General features: G+C 37.3%; 1 protein-coding gene across 4 annotated transcripts in view; it reads left to right on the top strand.

The window, feature by feature from the left end:
- The window catches only part of GPR174 (G protein-coupled receptor 174), a 98,773-nt gene that overhangs the window by 54,196 nt on the left and 25,892 nt on the right, over nt 1-18,685 (top strand). For 2 of the 4 annotated variants that reach the window (XM_046674177.1, XM_046674176.1), the window contains exons 2-3: nt 3,573-3,731; nt 13,537-13,670. In XM_046674177.1, coding sequence (XP_046530133.1) covers nt 3,656-3,731; nt 13,537-13,670 — 210 coding nt within the window. In that variant the 5' untranslated portion in view covers nt 3,573-3,655. Of the gene's footprint in view, nt 1-3,572; nt 3,732-6,428; nt 6,462-13,536; nt 13,671-18,685 lie in introns of those variants that run through there. The other 2 variants (XM_046674175.1, XM_046674178.1) reach the window with 2 other exon arrangements.

Here is an 18,685-nt window from a genome sequence, read left to right as displayed (position 1 = left end):
TACCTAAATGTAAGAGCTAACACTACAAAAGTTTTAGGACAAAACATAGCAATAAATCTTCATGACTTTAATTTAGGCAATGTTTTTTGTATAACAACAAAAAATGTATAAGTGATAAAAGAAAAGATTGACAAGTTGGACTTTATCAAAATTAAGAATTTCTGTGTTTCAAGGGACACAATAAGGAAAGTGAAAAGACCATCCATACACTGTGGGAACATGTTTATAAATTATATGTCTGCTTTACATCTTGTATCCAGAATATATAAAGAGCCCTTATAATTCAATAAAAAGGCAAGTAAACCAATAAAAATGAGCACAAGATCTTAATAGATATTTCGCCAAGGAAGCTAAACAAGTAGGGAGTAGGCACATGGAAAGATGTTCAATAGTACCAGGAACTAGGGAAACAAAACTCAAGACCACAGTGAAATACTACTTTATACCTGCTGGAATGGCTATAATAAAAAAAGACAGACAATAATAAGTGTTAGCAAGGATATGGAGTAATAATTGGAACCCTTATATATTGCTTGTGGGATTGTAAAACGGTATAGCTAGTTTGGAAAATAGTCTGTTTTTTCCTCAAAAGGGTAAAGGTAGAGTTACCACAGGATCTAAACAATTGCACCACTACATATTTACTCAAGAGATATGAAAATTTACACCTATGTAAAAACTTGTACACAAATGTTCACAGAAGCCTTATTCATGATAGTTCAAAAGTCAAAACAATCCAAATTTCTATGAACTGATGAATGAATAAACAAAATGTGATATATACACACAAGGAAATGTTACTTGGCAATAAAAAGTATTGAAATACTGATACATACTACAACATGGATGAATCTTGAAAACACTATGCAAATTTAAAGAAGCCAGTCAGAAAAGGCCACATATTTTATGATTCTATTTATATAGAATGTTCAGTATAGACAAATCTATAGAGACAGAAAGTGTGTTAGTGATTGCCTAGGGCTGGAGGAGGGAGTGGAATGGGGAGTGACTGGTAATGGTTTCTTTTGGGGCTTTTGAAAATGTTCTAAAGTCTTCTAAAATGTGATTATAGTGATAGTGTACCACTCCGTAAATAGTCTAAATAGATGAAGTCAAGAGCATATAAAAGTTGGATTTGACCTGGATGTCATACTTTGCCAATTCCTGGTTTAAGCAGTGGAATTCCAATTTGTGGGACAGGGAAGAATGGTAGGAAGGGATGGGGCAATATTTTGGAGAAGTCAATATTTTAGTCCTTTACTAACACACATCACATAGGTAAATCTATACAAATCTGGAAAGGGAGTGAGGATGGGCAATTTTTCTTATTTCTCCCCAATAAATATACATCCGGTATTAGACTTCCTTCCCTTTTTTTAGTTCCTTTACAGTCTTGAGCTATTGAAATACAAGCCCCATCCTTGTCAAAGGAAGGTGATGAAGTCTCTGTATATGGCAACAAAATATTGTGCTAATGTTGGATATCTGAATAATGAGAAATTTTGTAGCCATACTTTGAGAGTGAATTTGGAACTTCTTACAAACTATTATGGTGGCTTTTCATATAATAATGTTAATAATAATAGCTAACATGTTGAAAGCTTGCTAAGTGCTTTGGTAATACTAATTTATTTATACCTCACAACATCCCCATATAGTAGGTTCTGTTATTATCCACATTTTACAAACGAGGAAATTGAGGCACTGAGAAGTTAAATTTCATGTCCAAGGTTATGGAGCTAGTGAGTAGCAGAACCAAACTTATAACCCAGGTGGAACTCTAGAGATTTTGCTTTTAACCATTGTGCCATATGGCCGTATGATCTCAAGTTTGGAAAGGATCAAAAAGATTAAGGACTTCAACGATTTTTTCCAAATATTTTTAAAGCATTCAAACTATTTATTCAAATGAACTTTTACAAAGGAATTCTATATAAAATATTTTAACCTAGAACCTTTTGAGCTGTGTGCCTGGAGTCCTGCCTTTGCTGATCGCCCAGGGCTTATTCAAACAATTTTAGAATCTTTGGTGTAGCCTAAGTTTTCTTCCTTTGTTAAATCTCCTCTGCAACATCCCTCTCTTAGTCTGCTTGGGCTGCCATACCAAAATACCATACACTGGGTGGCTTAAACAACAGAAATTTATTTTTTCATAGTTCAGGAGGCTGGAAAGTTCCAGATCTGGGTTCTAGAAGGATTCAGTTTCCAGTGAGAGCTTTCTTTCTGGTTTGCAGATAGCTGCTTTCTCACTGTGCCCTCACATAAGGGAAGGAGAGAGAGAGAAAGAGAGAGAGCACTCTGGTGTCTCTTCCTCTTCTCATAAGAGCACCAGCTCTATTGGATTAAGGCCCCATTCTTATGACCTCATTTAACTTTATCACCTCCTCTCAGGCCTGATCTCCAAATATAGTTACATTGGGGATTAAGGCTTCAACATAGAATTTTGAGGAGGACACAATTCAGTCCAGAGCAATCCCCATCATGAACAGTCCAGCTTTCATACTTCCACAGGGACAGGGAACTCTTTTGCTTGCCTATGCTCTCTTTTTTAACTTTTGACATCAATAATCGCTTGAATGCTTTTTCTTACATTCAGCAAGCATATGGCTCTTGGGAGTTCATATCTACTGCTTCCAGTTCTTCCTTTAGGATTGTGTTGATTGCTCTGCTCATGTAAAGCGCTTGGTTTTGTAGCTAGTGCATAGTAATTACTGAGTAAGATATTGTTATTATTTTGGATAACCACCACTGAGTTATTTAAAGGTAGAGATTACGTGCCCCATCCCAAACTCTCAGATTCTGCACACTAAACATTCTCAATTCTTTTAACTGCTTTTCTTGTAAATACCTTTTTATCATCTTAGAAGCTCTCTTCTCATTGTATTCTCTCCTCAAGTGTGACTGCTTGAACTTCATAACCTATTTTAGGAGTGCTCTGACTAAGCTCACAGTAGAATATAACTATCACCTTCATCATTCTACATAGTTTATTTCCATTAATTCAGCCTAAGACAACATTTATTTTTTGTTGTTGGTAGTGATTATTGCTTGCTGTTCACTGAGCCTGAGCTGTCGACTGAAATTCATCAGTATTTTCTGTATGTTATGCTGCTTAGCCACATCGCTCCTGTTCTCTAAGTGGCTGGTTGCATTTTTTGGGATATAAGTGTAAGGCAAGACATTCTTCCTATTTAAAACCCATCTTATTACAGCCAGCCCTGTTTGAGATCCTTTTGGATCTCCAATGATGAACTTTTCCAAGGCTCTGTCACAGTTCCAAGTTTTCCAGTAGTCATCTCATGCAGCACAGAGAAATCCTGAGCCAAAAATGAGAGAGATATATATGGTGTGGTAGAGGTATGATGTTGTCAGGTTATATCTGTCTACAGCTGGTTACATCAGCAACACCTGGAGTAAAATCTAGATCTGAAAGGATATTAGGTGTCTGATACAGTCACATACCTAAATAGCTATGTGACCTTAAGCGATCCTCTCAAGTATTTTAATCTTCTGTTTCATTTTCCTCATGTATAGTAAGAGTATTAAAATACCTGCTCTACTTCATCTTGCAGAACTTTTGAGAGTACAGCTTATCACCACTTGTGAAAAGCCTACCAAAGAATGAAGCCAAGCCAGAGGAAATAAGAGACAAGATATGACAAGAAACGTATTTCTGCTTTCACTCTCTGAGAACCTAGATCTAGCAATGCTTGAAGTCCTGGAAATTTCAGGTACATGAGCTAACACATTTTTTTTCTAAATCCAGTTTGAATTGGGTTTCAGTCACTTTCACATGAGTCCTGATTAAAACATCCAGGGTAGGGCAGAGGATGACTTGGTTAATGTGATGATAATTCCTGAGGATTAAAATGCCTACACTTTTTTACCTTTCCCAAGGCATGTGGAAGACAGAGGGAAAGGAACAGTAATGAGACACATGAAGAGGCTCAAAAAAGGTCAGATGGCTTGGAAATCACCTATTGCATATTCGATTAATTACTTGGGAGGGAGTATGGCCTTTTAGTATGGGGGACCAGGGACTCAGCTGCTCCCCTACATAGCAGCAAAAGGAGCAGTTTAGTCACTACTGCATCACTTGCATCTTGCTAGGCTAACAGAGAACTGAGTTGAGGCTATTCCTATTAACAGTTCACTTGATGCTTATGGTAAGCTAGAGATATGACTGTTTTTTAATAACTGATGGCAAGCAAAAATAAAAAGGCAGTGGCTGATAAATGCTTTCAAGTACCTTTGATCTAAGACAAATTAGAAAAGCAGGTCAAAATTAAAGATTCCATTAGTTGCTCAGTATAATTTCCAAAGCAAAACAACTGGGAAAATGGGCTCAAAACACATACACACATTCTAGATTGGAGATAGGTAGTGTGACATATGAAATCTGCACAGCCTAATTAAGAAAAAATATACATTTGGGTGTGTATATTCCACTCTGATAGATGGTTTCAAATTAATTTCCTGTTCCTCAATCAAAAGGAGCTTTATCAAACCCTTGAGGTTAGAAGGGAGTGATGGAACCAAATTAGTCCAGTTTCCTAAGCCAAGGAAAAGTTGCTCCCTACTGATTATTCTTGTTTTTCTACTGTCTATGATTCATCTATAAAGATTACACCTACAATGACTTCTCCTCTATAGGTCCCAGGAAAGAAAAACATCTTGATAATCTACAAGCCTCTGCCCCTTTAAGTCAGAGCTGAGGTAGAAGGCAGGAAAATCAACATACTGTGGCCTCCAGCTGGCTTCACCTCTTTGGTCCCCCAAGGCTACTGTCTCCTCCCAGAGTTCAGCACAGACAGAGAATGTTGCCTATGGACAGCTCATTCTTCACTTTAGCTGAATCATACCTCTTCACCATCTCTAGCTTTAATCCATCTTTCCTTCTTCCTTTCCTCTCAACTATCAGCCCCTTTGTTTTCCCTCCATACCTAGCACCCAATTATCTATCCCCATTCCATTTACTCTGTTGTTAATTTGTTTTTGCCTCACTGTGCTCTTGAGTCAGGACCAGGCATTCCTGAGTTGGCAAGGTCCCACTCCTTAGTTCTTCAAACTCCTGATATAGTCAATTCTCTATGGGAACGTGCAGAAGCCCAGACAATTCCTAAAACAGGCACTCCAGTTTAAGGACTGCAGACATGGCTTTAGGGTATTTTACCTTTTTGAATATCTTCTTAATCTTATTTGGCTTAAACTAAAATTCCAAAGAATTTTGTATCACACCAATTCACTATGAAGTTAAATGGTTTAGGAGTATCCTAAGGGGTCTCAACATGTCACTTTTGATTTTAAATACTTTTTTGAGTGATTTTTAAATTTTCCCATCAATCCTAGCCCCCTTTGCATACTACGATACAAAATAGTTGACCAATGTTACCTCCTAGGGAAGATATTCTATGTTGTGACCCAACGCCCATTCCAACCCCTTTCTAGTTTGGCTGCCTGTACTATTGACTCTGGAACACTATGATCTACATTGCATGTATGCATACATACAAATACATTTTTTTTCATCAGGAAATCTCTCGTTTATTTATTTTTTTAACTTTTTATTGAGGTTACAATACTTTACAACCTTGTGAAATTTCAGTTGTACATTCTTGTTTGTCAGCTGTGTTGTAGGTGCACCACTTCACCCTTTGTGCCCAACCCCTACCCCCCCTTTCCCCTAGTAGACACTAATCTGTTCTCTTTGTCTACATGTTTAACTTCCACATATGAGTGGAGTCATATAGAGATTGTCTTTCTCTATCTGGTTTATTTCACTTAACATAATACACTCAAGGTCCAACCATGTTGTTGTGAATGGGATGATCTTATCTTTTTTATGGCTGGGTAGTATTCCATTGTATATATATATACCATATCTTCTTTGCCCAATCATCAGTTGATAGGCACTTAGGTTGCTTCCATGTCTTGGCTATGGTAAATAATGCTGCAATGAACATAGTGGTGCATGGGTCTTTTGGACTTGCTGATTTCAAGTTCTTTGGATAGATACCCAGTAGTGGGATGGCTGGGTCATATGGTATTTCTATTTTCAATTTTTTGAGAAATCTCCATACTGTTTTCCATAGTGGCTGCACCACTTTGCATTCCCACCAGTAGTGTATGAGGGTGCCTTTTTTCCTTTTTCTCCACAACCTCTCCAACATTTGTTACTTTTTGTTTTGATTATTTTTGCCATTCTAATGGGTGTAAGGTGATACTGCTACAAAAATGGGTGCGCAGATCAATGGAACAGAATTGAAAGCCCAGAAATAAAACCACACATCTATGGACAGCTAATGTTCAACAAAGGAGCTGAGGGCATACAATGGAGAAAAGAAAGTCTCTTCAACAAATGGTGCTGGGGAAACTGGACAGCCACATGTAAAAGAATGAAAATTGACCATTATTTTTCACCATTCACAAAAATAAACTCAAAATGGATCAAAGACCTAAAGGTAAGACCTGAAACCATAAGGCTTCTAGAAGAAAATATAGGCAATACACTCTTTGACATTAGTATTAAAAGGATCTTTTCAGATACCATAACTCCTCAAACTAGGGAAACAATAGAAAGAATAAACAAATGGGACTTCATCAGACTAAAGAGCTTCTTCAAGGCAAGGGAAAACAGGATTGAAACAAAAAAACAACCCACCAATTTGGAAAAAATATTTGCAAGTCATATATCTGACAAAGGGTTAATCTCTATGATATATAAAGAACTCACACAACTCAATAACAAAAATTCAAACAACCTGATCAAAAAATTGGCAGGGGACATGAACAGACATTTCTCCAAAGAAGATATATGGATGGCCAATAGGCACGTGAAAAGATGCTCATTATCACTGATCATCAGGGAAATGCAAATCAAAACTACACTAACATATCACACACATTTTTTTTTAATTAATTGTTTTGGCTACTTGTATACAGGCATGTGACCAGGTTTGATTAAGCAGAGGAAACTTCATGATACTTGGAAGTAGAAGAAAGCAATATGAGGATAAGGCCATATGGAGGGGGTATATCTTCTGGAAATGATTATGGCAGAGGCATCTGATGATTCTTTTAGAGAATCTGGGCAGAGTGTCACATCCAGTCCCTAATGTCATAAGTACTGAGTGGTGGATGGTGACCGTACTGGTGTTTCTGCTAGAATATTTTCATGGTGTGACTGGGCATTGCTCTTGGCTGAATTGTCATTGCCTATGTGGTATCTAACCCTGGTTCTTTGTCTCTCCTGGAGATACAGTGATTTATCTAATAATCTTTAATAAATTCATTTCTGTCTAAATTAAGTAGAGTCTGTTTTAGATTGTCTATAACTAAAATACTAACCTATGTAGCTTAAACTTCTTACCACAACCACAGTGGCTAGATCCATTTGAAAATACATTGGTTGAATGATTTAGGGTTCAGAAGTCTTCTTTGCATTAGTTTAAAAAGCCTTTTCTGTATTGCGTCTACAGTGTCCCTTGTCTTGAGTATAACTTATTGGGTCTTTCCCACAGGTAATAAATAGGAGAAAGACAAAAATGCATGTTATTTAGAAAGATAAGGTGGTGAAGAAAGAGATTGCTTGGGGGCAGGGCAAAAAACACTGAACCAAAGTTAAGAGATTGGGTTCTAGTCTTGGCTTTTCTACTTCCTAGCTATGAAAATATGTGCAAATCCCTTACCCTCTCTGGGCCTTAGTTGCCTTAACTGAAAAAATGAGGTCAGTGATTTTTAAGTTTTTTGGGATAATGGACTCTTAAGAAGCTTATGAAAACTGTAGAACCTTTTCCAAGTAAAATACACACACAGGATCTCACAAACACACACACACACTCACTCACTCAAAAAATTACATATAATTTCAGAGATTCTCTAGGCTGACGAAACTGTGCTTTAAAATTTCATCAAATATTATGGCAACATTTGTTCAACATTTCCCGTTTTAGCATCTCTCCTCTTCTTCCATTACTCAGATCTGAAAATACCAGCGTAAGTCTGTATCTAACACACTAAGCACCCTCTTTTCTACCCACAGTGACCCTCAGAAAGGAAGTATCAAGGAAAATAGATAATAAGAGAGATAATCTCTCATTAGATTCAAAATAAGTTCCACTGAGCTCACCATGATTATTATATTGGACAAGATCTGTAATTCTCTGGGCTTCAATTTCCTCACCTGTAAAAGGAGGAACGTGAACAGATCAGCGGTTTGTAACTATTTGGGGGATGACTATCTCAATACCCTCACTTGCTGGGCCTTTCCTGCCATGTTGTACTTCCTGATAGCAGAGAGAGTCTGACCTGACAATGCTCATTAGTCCAGTGGTTCTTAACATCTTTTTGGTCTCAGTCTCCTTCAAGAATAAGATTAAAATACGGACCTTGTTTGTCTGAAAAATGCACATATGAGTGCTCACAGAAAATTTCATACATGCTTTGAGAGATTCCAGGACCTTCTGAAGTCCATGCATGGCTCACAATTGAAAACTCATGCACAGGAAGACATCTAAGAGTCTTTTTACTTCCAATACTCTGTGAGTCAGCATGTTTGGCCCAAGGCAAAATTGTATGGTGGATACTTCCCCACACCCTTCCCATTCCTCTTCAGCATTCCTTTCCTGTTAATTGTCCTGAAACTGCCAGGGTCTCTACTGAGAGTAGATTTACCTGATAAACCTACACTTAGTAAGGAATTTCAGGCTATACACATTACCCTTCTCAACAGAGTTTACTTTTGAAAAAAGGACACAGAAGGGGAAGAACCAAAAAGAACACACCTGAAATACTGACTTTTCAGACCTGGTGGCAGGTATGTGAATGGGCTTTTGGGGGATATAACACTTGTATTGAGTACTGTACTGTGTGGGATAAGTGACCTTCTAGTCTGTCTATGGATAAGGGAGTTTGTCTCTCTGTAGGGCTTTGTCTACGTGTATATATCTGAATACAGGCTGTATAAAGTGACCTTTGTGGGCTCCAGTTGAATCCCCTATCATCAAGGATCTAATACAGTAGATAGCCTCACTAACTACTTATTGATAATTATAAAGACTTAAAATCAATAACAATAAAATCACTCCTGCCTCAGGTTCTGGTCCAAGCATATAGATCCAAATAGCACCACTTTGCTCTTTTCTCTTGAGTGCTATTTCTGATTGGGAAATCCAGGGTTCATTTGCACTTACACTGCGACTTTTAGTATAATGTTCTCTGGACATTTTTGAAATAACAAATTAGGCTCCCTTCAGGCCCCAAATCTGTCCCAATACTGATAACACAAATATTTCTTATTTTGGACACTGTGCTCTCGACCATCTATCATTTCTTTTAGTTTCTAGATAAAGAATAAAAATTCAATGAAAAAATTAAATTTCACTACATTGGTTTTGGAAATGAACACAGTCTTGAGTAAACTGCCTCTTTGCATTTGGCCACTGAGCTATTTATCTGGGATAGAAACAACTTTCCACCAATTCTCCTTCAATTTTTCCTGGATTCAGTAAATTTCTGTAAAGTGAATTTTGTTTTCCCACCTTCTTCCATGATCAAGTCAGAGACTCTCTCCCAAGGAAAAACAAGACATACAAGTATCAAATATAACTGAAAATTTTGGCAAAAAAGGAAGGAGTTGAGCAAGCAATCTACTCTGGGACTGCTTGAAGTTTTGGTACTGAGAGATATTTAGAGATATTTGCAGTCCATTTAGGACTATGTGGGAGTTCCCTAAATATGGAATCTCTCTTATGTCATTACCTCATAATTTCAATGCTGTGAGAATTTTTCTCTTGGCCCTGTGTATCTCCTGGATCTACATTTAAAAGTTTTTCTTCTATTGTCTGTCTATTTATGATTAATAGAATTTAGTTGCAATATTATACTTTATCAATAGTTAGCACTTTAGCCTGACAATTGGCAATGATATTTTCTGTCTTGAGATCTTAATTTCAATACTGCAAATCAATTCTCAACATTTCTTGACTATCAAAGCTGTGTATCTTGGGAAAGCTACGTAACATCTCTGAGATTGTATTTTCAACTGGAAAATCGGGACAGATAGCACCTAAACATAGGGTTATTTTGATTATAAGTAAATAAGACAATGATGTAAAACTTGTAGCACAGTACCTGGCACATTGCCAACTCTCAGGCCATAAAATACCCTCCCTTTCCACAAAAGAAAGTATTTTACTTAAACTAGGAATAAGTATAATTAGTACTTGAACTGGTAACTCCCCAAAGAAAATAATTTAAATTTTTTAAAATGTATTTTAATTTGTTAATTGCAGCACTCTGATATTTTATTGACGATGGTGCATTAATTCTGTTCAGTTACATAACAAAGCATAAAGCACTTTGCAGAATATTGAGTGCTAAACAAATGCTAGCCATAATTGAATCACAACCAATGAAAGTTTAAAGTATAAAAACTTCTTGGAAAGAGAGAAATTCTGGTATTTAAAATTGCAGTTCTGATGGTATGAATATGTTTAGTAAACCTATATTAATGATAATCTATATTGTATCATGTAATATTAATGTACAACACAACAAAGAAGCTAACTTGAAACTTAGTAATTTTAGAATCATGAAGTAAACATTAGATGATAATGAGACATTTATTAAAAAGAAAATTCTCTCCTCAAACCCATAATGAAAGCTCAAACATTTCCTTTATTTCCACTTTAATATATTTTATAATTCAGAATTACAATATTGAGAAAGGATAAAGCAATTGTCTTGATCTGTATCCTTAATTAGAGTGGGATTGACCATTTTCCTTTTTAAGTAGATCTAAGTGAGTCAAAATGTCCACCCTTTTATGTATAAAGGCAGAGCCATAGAACTTAGCTTTTGAGTCTGTTTGATATTTGACCTTTCCTCTGGAACTAAACAAGACAAAGCCTTGCCACAGATGACATAACTGCAAATAAATCACCTATTTCATAGATGTCAGGAGACATTGGCCAGATGGAAATGACTTTTGTGGGGACATTGTGTTAAAAGTCAAGAAACCTGGGTTTAGGTCCCAGTTTTATGATTAAGTCACTGTGAGACATGAACAGGGTTCCTTCTCTCTTACCTTTTTCATCTTTAAAATGAGAGCTTAAACTAAATTATCATTCATCCCATTGAGCTCTGATATGCTATTATTATTTGCCCAATTTGGAATGGAATTTAACAATGTTCCTATAGGAGTATTCTTTTGATTCTAATCAGGCTAAAGTTCCTTAACCTAAATAGGAAAAGTAAGTGCAGCTAGCTCAGGAAATTTCATCACTAGGTGTTTTATTTCAAAACACATGAAGATTGGCTCCTATGAGTTCTATCTGAAACTCAAGGAGCAGGCTGAAAACTCAAGGAGACTGATATGCCTGCATCCAAAGCTTATTTGGTGGAAGCAAACAGGAGGAAAATGAGGAAACCAGAAGGTGAGCCTGTACAAAGCAGCACAATTTATGAGTTATTAGAAATCTGAATAATATCTTTCTGCTTTTTACTTATTGAAATCTTGCCATTCTTAGTATGCTCAGCCCAAACTCTCTTTCTCCTGGAAAATTTGCCCAACTTCCATCTTGAAATTCCATTTCTTACCCTAGCCCTCTGGGATCTCTGACTTCCTCTGTGAAATCTAACAACACTACATATTACATTCTTAGGCCCTCTTCACATACGTGTTGACTTATATTTGAGGCAACTGCATAATGTCTTATCTACTTAACTAGATTCTAAAAACCTGCTAGGAGGTGGCTCCCTTTCCTTTACCATCAGCCCTCTCCTACTCTCACTCCCTCATTCTCTCCTCCCCAGCTGTATTTGATCCCCTGGTCTTCATTTAGCAGTTACTCAACAGACGTTTGCTGAACAGAGCTAAGGCTGTGTTAGGGGAGAGAGAGCATCACAATAAACTCTAGGCACACCAAAAGGACGTACGAAAAGTTTCTTTAAATAAACAAACAAAGCATTACCTTTATATTCCGCCAGACCTTGGAGTACAGAATAAAAAGACAAAGCAGTGGCAATGTATTTGGTTTGTTGTCAACATACCTGACCTAATGCAAATTTAGATTAATTTACCCTTTTTCCTTTTATATTTTCCCCCATTTGCCTAGTATTAAGTGATTAAAGATTGCTTTTGGCAGTTCAATTTTCCCGTCCTGGGATCTCTTCAGTTTCAATTTATATCCTGCTCCCACCATCTACTCCCATCTTTCCAATTCTAATAAACTCATTCACACCAAGGTTTTTAAGCAAGGTATTTTAGCAGCATCAGGACATGAAAATCAAGACTTCAGGAAGAAGGGATTGCTTACCTCCAAAGGACTGGTGTTTCAGGCATTAGTGAAGGAAGTATTTTGAGGCAGAGAGTCCTACAGGTGCTCCTTATGAAATACCACGCAGGTATATTCTGGCATTAGGCCAGACCTGAACTAACATACTTCTTTCTCGCATGGCCTATGTGAAAAATTCCCTTGCTCTGATCCAGAAATACTACTAAAGTCTTGGGGATTGCCTTTAGCTGCCTCTCATTCATCTTCCAGCAGTGCTGGTAGTGGTAGTGGTGGTGGGGTGTCAGGTGTCTAATACAGTGTGGCACTGGGCTCTGGGGTTCTCAGGCTCCTTGGAACACCATCTTCAAGAAGCTGTGGTGATGGGTCTGGGCTACAGGAAACCAGCCTCTTTTCACCCGATCCTCCCTAACCATTGAGAGGAAATGGGGGTTTACCTGCACTTCCTGGTCACAGGGACTCTGAAGGGTAGGGGGAGTGGGTGGACAGGAAGTGGGAGGTGAGTGAAGTATCTGCAAATTCCTCTTAAAGAGTAGGGTAGTATTTATTTCAATGCCAGGAGTTCGGAGGTTTGTACATCCAAGAATACCCTAGGCAGAGGCTATCCCCATCATCAGCTACTTAAGGCACATCCTTAGGAAGTGTGCACTTTGGTACCTGAACAAAACAACTGTGAAGGGCTGTGAGAAAGGATCACAGTGAAGACTGCAGCGGTCCACTATCTATGGGAGGGGCCAGAGGGCAACTAGCTGCAGCAAAGTGTTCCATAAACAAATAGGCTGTGTATTATCACAAACTCAAAGCTGAGTGCAACCACAGGATTGGAAGACAATGCACTGTGGCCCCATAAATAGAAACGGGAGTTTCTTTGCTAAATGTGAAGCTTTGCAGGCTCTATGTACAGCTCATAGCATAGCCCTGCATCATTAATCAGAGAGAGAGAGAGAGAGCAAGCTAGCTCAAGCTGCCCCCTGGAAAACGGAAATGTTCAATGTGCACAGACTGGCTTGCATATTTCACTCTGACATTTCACTACCATGTTTTCCAACATGGTAGTGGTTAGGTAATGATGAGAATTTTATTTCTTCTCTTTTTCCTTTTCCTTTCTTTATTTTTCTTTTGGCTTTCTTTTGTTTTGTTTTCTTTTTACTCTTTCCTCCCTCCCTGCTTTCTTTATTTCTTTTTTTCTTTCTTTCTCTCTCCTTTCCTTTTCACTTTCTTTCCTTTTTTTGTTTTTTGGTAGTGAAGGGGAATTGGATTGGTCGTTCTCAGAACAAGGAGCCGGAATTGACGCACAGAGCAGTAGTGTCCTCGTTGGAGTGGCTGTGGCATGAATTCCTTGAAGATCTCTGGAGAAAACAGAAAGAAACTGAAACGGTAGGCTCCAGTTTTTTAATGCTTAATTAGCTCTCATTTGTGCCTTTCACCTTTGATATTTAGAATTGGCCTCTTCACACCAGGTCTGGGTAACCTGTCGGATCTAAGGGTGGTATGGATATAATGAACCCGGACCATCCTGGTATGTCATTTCCTTGGTATTTGCACAAGCAAAAATAATTATACGGTTGGCTGCCTGAGGTAGGAGGGGGGTGGTAACTTTAAACTTGGAAAAATGTAAGTTTGACATGGAGAGGTTTTTCATGTGTTTCACTCAATTGATATTGAATAAAATAGCCCTGTGAACATTTGTAATTTAACCAACTCTGTATTAAGTAGAGTTACTTGTATGAATTTGCAGGATGGTTTTTATCTTTTCTTTGCTATAACTCTTTGGAGATGATATTTTTATCTGCTGAATCATTAAAATGGTTAAATTTGTGTTATTTTCAAAATGAGCTACAAACAAATAAGAGAACTGTAATACCTGAGGACCTTTACTGACATGAATGCATGCTCCTATCAGCTTGTATCAGTTACACATTTTCACTGTAAAAGTGAATCGTAATCAATGCTAGCTGTAGAGATTCTGCTTTCAGAGAAAGTACTCCAGAAAAAAAAAAAAACATGTTTATAATGAGAGAGGGGAAATAAGAAAGACAATAGGCACAGTTGCTCTGTTTTTCAGAGAAGCTGTATCTATCAGAATAAATAATCAGTACATTAAAAAATCAACAATGGATAAAATGATTTTAGATTAAATTTGAATTTTACGTACACATAATTGACTTGTTTTGATAAAATGTGCGTGAAGTTGTTTCCTGGCTTGCATGTTGTCTCTCTTTTGTGCTCAAAGAAAAAATATTGAGGAAGGTGCCTCCTAACTTTAAACCAAAGATGGGGCTATCAATGGCATGAAACTGCTAGGAACTGCATTCAGAGATTAAAAGAAAGGAAAGGATGGATTTCCATGGTGCAACATGATCCAGGATTAAGTCTCAAATGAGTTTCCTGCTCCTTTCTCTGCTGTCAACAGTGGTATGCACGGACTCCATTTTATACTGTTCTGATCATTCCAGGGAAGAAAAACATTTTAATTTTACACAGTTAGCAGAGCTACATTTGCTAGAGAGCTTTGGATCATTCAATAAAGAGTATTTCTTTCCTGCAGCTGCTGTAAATCTCAGGTATGGTGGCAAAGGTATCAATTTTATAGATGGGATTCAATATTTTAGCCTAGGGAAAGATTCTACCAGCCACACTAACAAATATTTGAATCACATAAAAACCATCCTCCAAGAAATTTGTATCGGAGGGGGAGTAATTTTTTTTAATTTTTAAAATTCAATTAAATTTTTTAATTTGCACTTGTGAACACATGTACTGTTCTACCTTGCTATAATTTGCAGTAATATTTCTGTAAGACAGGAACCATATAGTGTATCTATTTCTGTTGGGGCCAGTGTAATATGGTACTAAATATTGTAAAGGTGAATAAACACAAAATGGGGCATTGACTCCTCCATAAAGCTCTCTGAATTTTCATCTAGAGACCCTTAGGAATAGATGAATTCAATTTTCCCCCTTTGCACTAGGTAACAAAATGAAAAGGAGAAAGAGGCATGCTTTCTGCCTTCCTCTCATAGACACTTTTTGCATGAGTCAGATGCCCAGAATCAGAAAAGGAAGTTAACTCCTTCTTCTGACTCCCCCCTCTGCCCCACCCCCGCCTAATCTTGAGAGGAGGGACCACAGATAGTCCCATTTCCCTTGCTTATTAAAGTGACCTTCCAAAAGTTTTCCTCTCTTGCCAAAAGTTTCAAGAATCAGTCTCCAAACCCCTAGTAAAAAAATAAGAATTTATCAGAAACAGATTCAAATCCTGTCACTCACAGGAGTGATGGCAAGCATCTCAGACTCTCTTATGCTTTGAGAAGTGACGTAGATTGACAGTTTGCATTTTACAGTTAGAAAACCTGAGGCTCAGAGAGTTGAAGTGACTGGGCCAAGTACCTCTGTGAGTCTGTGACAGAGAAGAGGCTAGAACCTACATCTCTTGATGCCTCGTCCAGTGCTAATTTCACTTCTCCTTGCTGCTTAACAAGGCTTGAGGATTAAGAGACACATGCATTATTCATTGGGAAATGTTAAAAGATGTCATTTTGAAATCATTCAAGAACCTCTCAATACCAGTGGCACACTTCAGGCTTCTCCCAAGGGCCCTAATAATGTAGCAAGCCTTGATTTGCTGGGCTCTACCACTGTTTCCCTGCGAGATTAGGAAAGAATTATTCCTACTGTGCCCACAGATAAAAATCTCAAATTGCAAATCAATACACACTAAGTGCTGTAATACAACACTAACACAGACCTGAGCATGTACTGGATGTTTATGTGCTATACCAAGTACCAGAGCAAGAATTTCGCTAAGCTCTAAGACAAGAGAGAGTATTCGGGAGGTCCTGAGATCTAGGAGATTCCAAATTTGAGAAGGGAGTCAAGATTACAGGATATCTGCCTGGCAAAAACAGGCATATGGGGCTTAGGATAAAGTGTGAGGGAACTAAATATTATAATAATTGGTGGTATGTGAATCCTGAAGAGGATGCAGTAGTTAGTGGCTTCACTATTGCTAATTTTTATTGCATAACAGAGTGATATCTAGGATTTGAAAATTAAGGTGGCATCTTTTGGTATAGTCATTGGAAGACAATTTGGAGGCGAGAGTGTGCTTCAGAGTCATCACTTTCATTTGCAGTAACAACTGCATTAGCATCAGCCAGTAATCAAAATGCAGACAGAGTTCTTGAGAAACAATCAGAAGTACAGGATATTAAACAAAATCAAGTTTGTATAGACTCTGGAGACTTGGGTATGGGCCAGGAACTTCACTAACTCTAATTACCTAGTGAGGAAACCAAAGTTTAAAGTATTGGCCATGATCAGTATGTGGGTCACATCGAAGCATGACTTGTGCCCAGAGCATAAGCCAAGGCTGCCCATTTAGGTTCAGTTGTATCTGGGGCAGCATAATTACTCTCTCACTAGGACTTACAATATATGCAAATATCTGCCACCAAGTCAAAAGCCTCTCAACTAGTTCCTTGCTTCTTGTCAATATATTTGTTTCTTCCAAAAACTTTTGCTCAATGTCACACTCTATTGTTTTCACTCTTAATTTCATTGATATGGCAGACAATGGCAAGGTTTTTCCACATTGTCAGCAACAGAAGAAAGGCTTTAATACTGTTGTAATTATACTTACTTAGCTATTTTCAGCTTTACTTGGTAGATTAGATTCAGGTATTTCTCGTAAGCTAATAAAATGTTACTAGACATTTCTTGTAAGTAATGACATTTTTACGTGATAAAATAATTCTTATAAGTTATTTATAGGGTGACAGTAATAATAATGATTTACTGTTTGGAGTATTTAATCTTTTTAGGTGTTATAAGGTGACCTATGAGTTGGTTCTTTAAAACTAAACGTTTGTTATCCTAGGTGGCTACTCTATTTTAAAGTGTCAGACCAAACGGAGTGCTGGAGAATGAATTACGTGTAGGGGATAGACTTATTTATTATTCATCAGATGTATTTTTTTTAAAAGCCATTCAATTCCAAAATTGCAAAAGGGAAATATTTTCCTGATGTTTGTGATTAATGTCGCATCAATGGATATAATAAAGTCACCCAGATTACAGAGGCAAATAAAGTAGTAAGACAGTGGCTCCAAATTACAGAAATAATTTCTGTTCTCAATTGACTATAAAAGTTGAAGAGCTATTTCTCTTCTTCCAGGAAAATTGAAGTTGTTGAGACTAATGCACATTTGGCAACTTCCATATATTGTGCATATTAAAGAATCAAGGATATGTGCTAAACATATTTGTAAGGAGTCTAAAAGAAAAGACTGGTCTTATCTTTAAATGTAATAATATGACAAAGTGGGATAAGGTTTACTAAAAACCTATCAGAGGTGCTCTAAGATGTGAAGTTATATTTACACATGCTTCTCACAGTGGAAAGTTAAATGATTATCCAAATAATTCAGTTAATGTAGATAGAGGAAGAGCATAGCCCAGATCCAATAAACAAACTTTATTTCAGTAAGGCACAGTGTTGTTCTCTTACTGTTTTTTCTAATTTACTTGCATAGTTTAAACTTGTTAAGTGTAGAAAGAATTTGGAAAATTCTATTTTGTTTTTCTTTTTTGCTTGGGTGGTGGGGACCTGAAGAGGAAATTTTTAAATCTGAATTTTCCTGGCCCTTGTTAATTTTATGCCAAAGATTTTACTCATTTAATATTCTAAAGACATATTTCTTTGCTTTTTCTCCCTACATTCCCATGATAAAAATAGCATCCTGCTTCTATATTCTTGGGTACACTTTTGATTGAGATCTGATTTTTTTTATTGTTGTTGTTTAATGTTTTTTCCCCTTCGTCCTAACATTTTTTAAATTGGAAGGTACGAGCAGAGTTCTCTTTTTTCTAAGGATGCCAGAGTTAAAACTAGACAGTACTGATTTTTAATACTTAATAAAACTACTTCGATATAAAGAAAAGTTCAGTCACTTGACCTAGCCCAGCATTAATCTCTCTGAGGAAGAACCACTGACAATAGAAATATCTAGTTTGTTGTTAAAAGCAGGCACAGTCCATATCAAGGCATCTGGTACACTATGTAATGCCTTTCCCTCTGAACGTCTATGACCTTCAAAATCTTCTCAGGACTAAAAAGAGAAATATTTGTGATTAATTTTATGTCGATGGATGTAATAAAGCCATCCTGATGATAATCTAGCTTGCTGAAGCAGAGTATAAATATGACAGACTGTGAAGTGGCTAGTGTAGATAACCAATCCAAATTAATTAGGGGAAGTAGACTTGGGGCCCAAGTTATCCAGAGTGGGCGATCATCCATCGGATTTTGGGATACCCAGTTGTGCTCTGGCCACTTGCTGAAAGTGGCTTTTTGGTGATGGAGAATAGAGTAAACTTCCCTTGATTTAGGA

This window comes from Equus quagga, chromosome 10 (assembly GCF_021613505.1).
Source record: "Equus quagga isolate Etosha38 chromosome 10, UCLA_HA_Equagga_1.0, whole genome shotgun sequence".
Classification (NCBI taxonomy): Eukaryota; Metazoa; Chordata; class Mammalia; order Perissodactyla; family Equidae; genus Equus; species Equus quagga.
The sequence above is the reverse complement of the archived record's forward strand: the minus strand, read 5'-3'. Positions and strand labels throughout refer to the sequence as shown.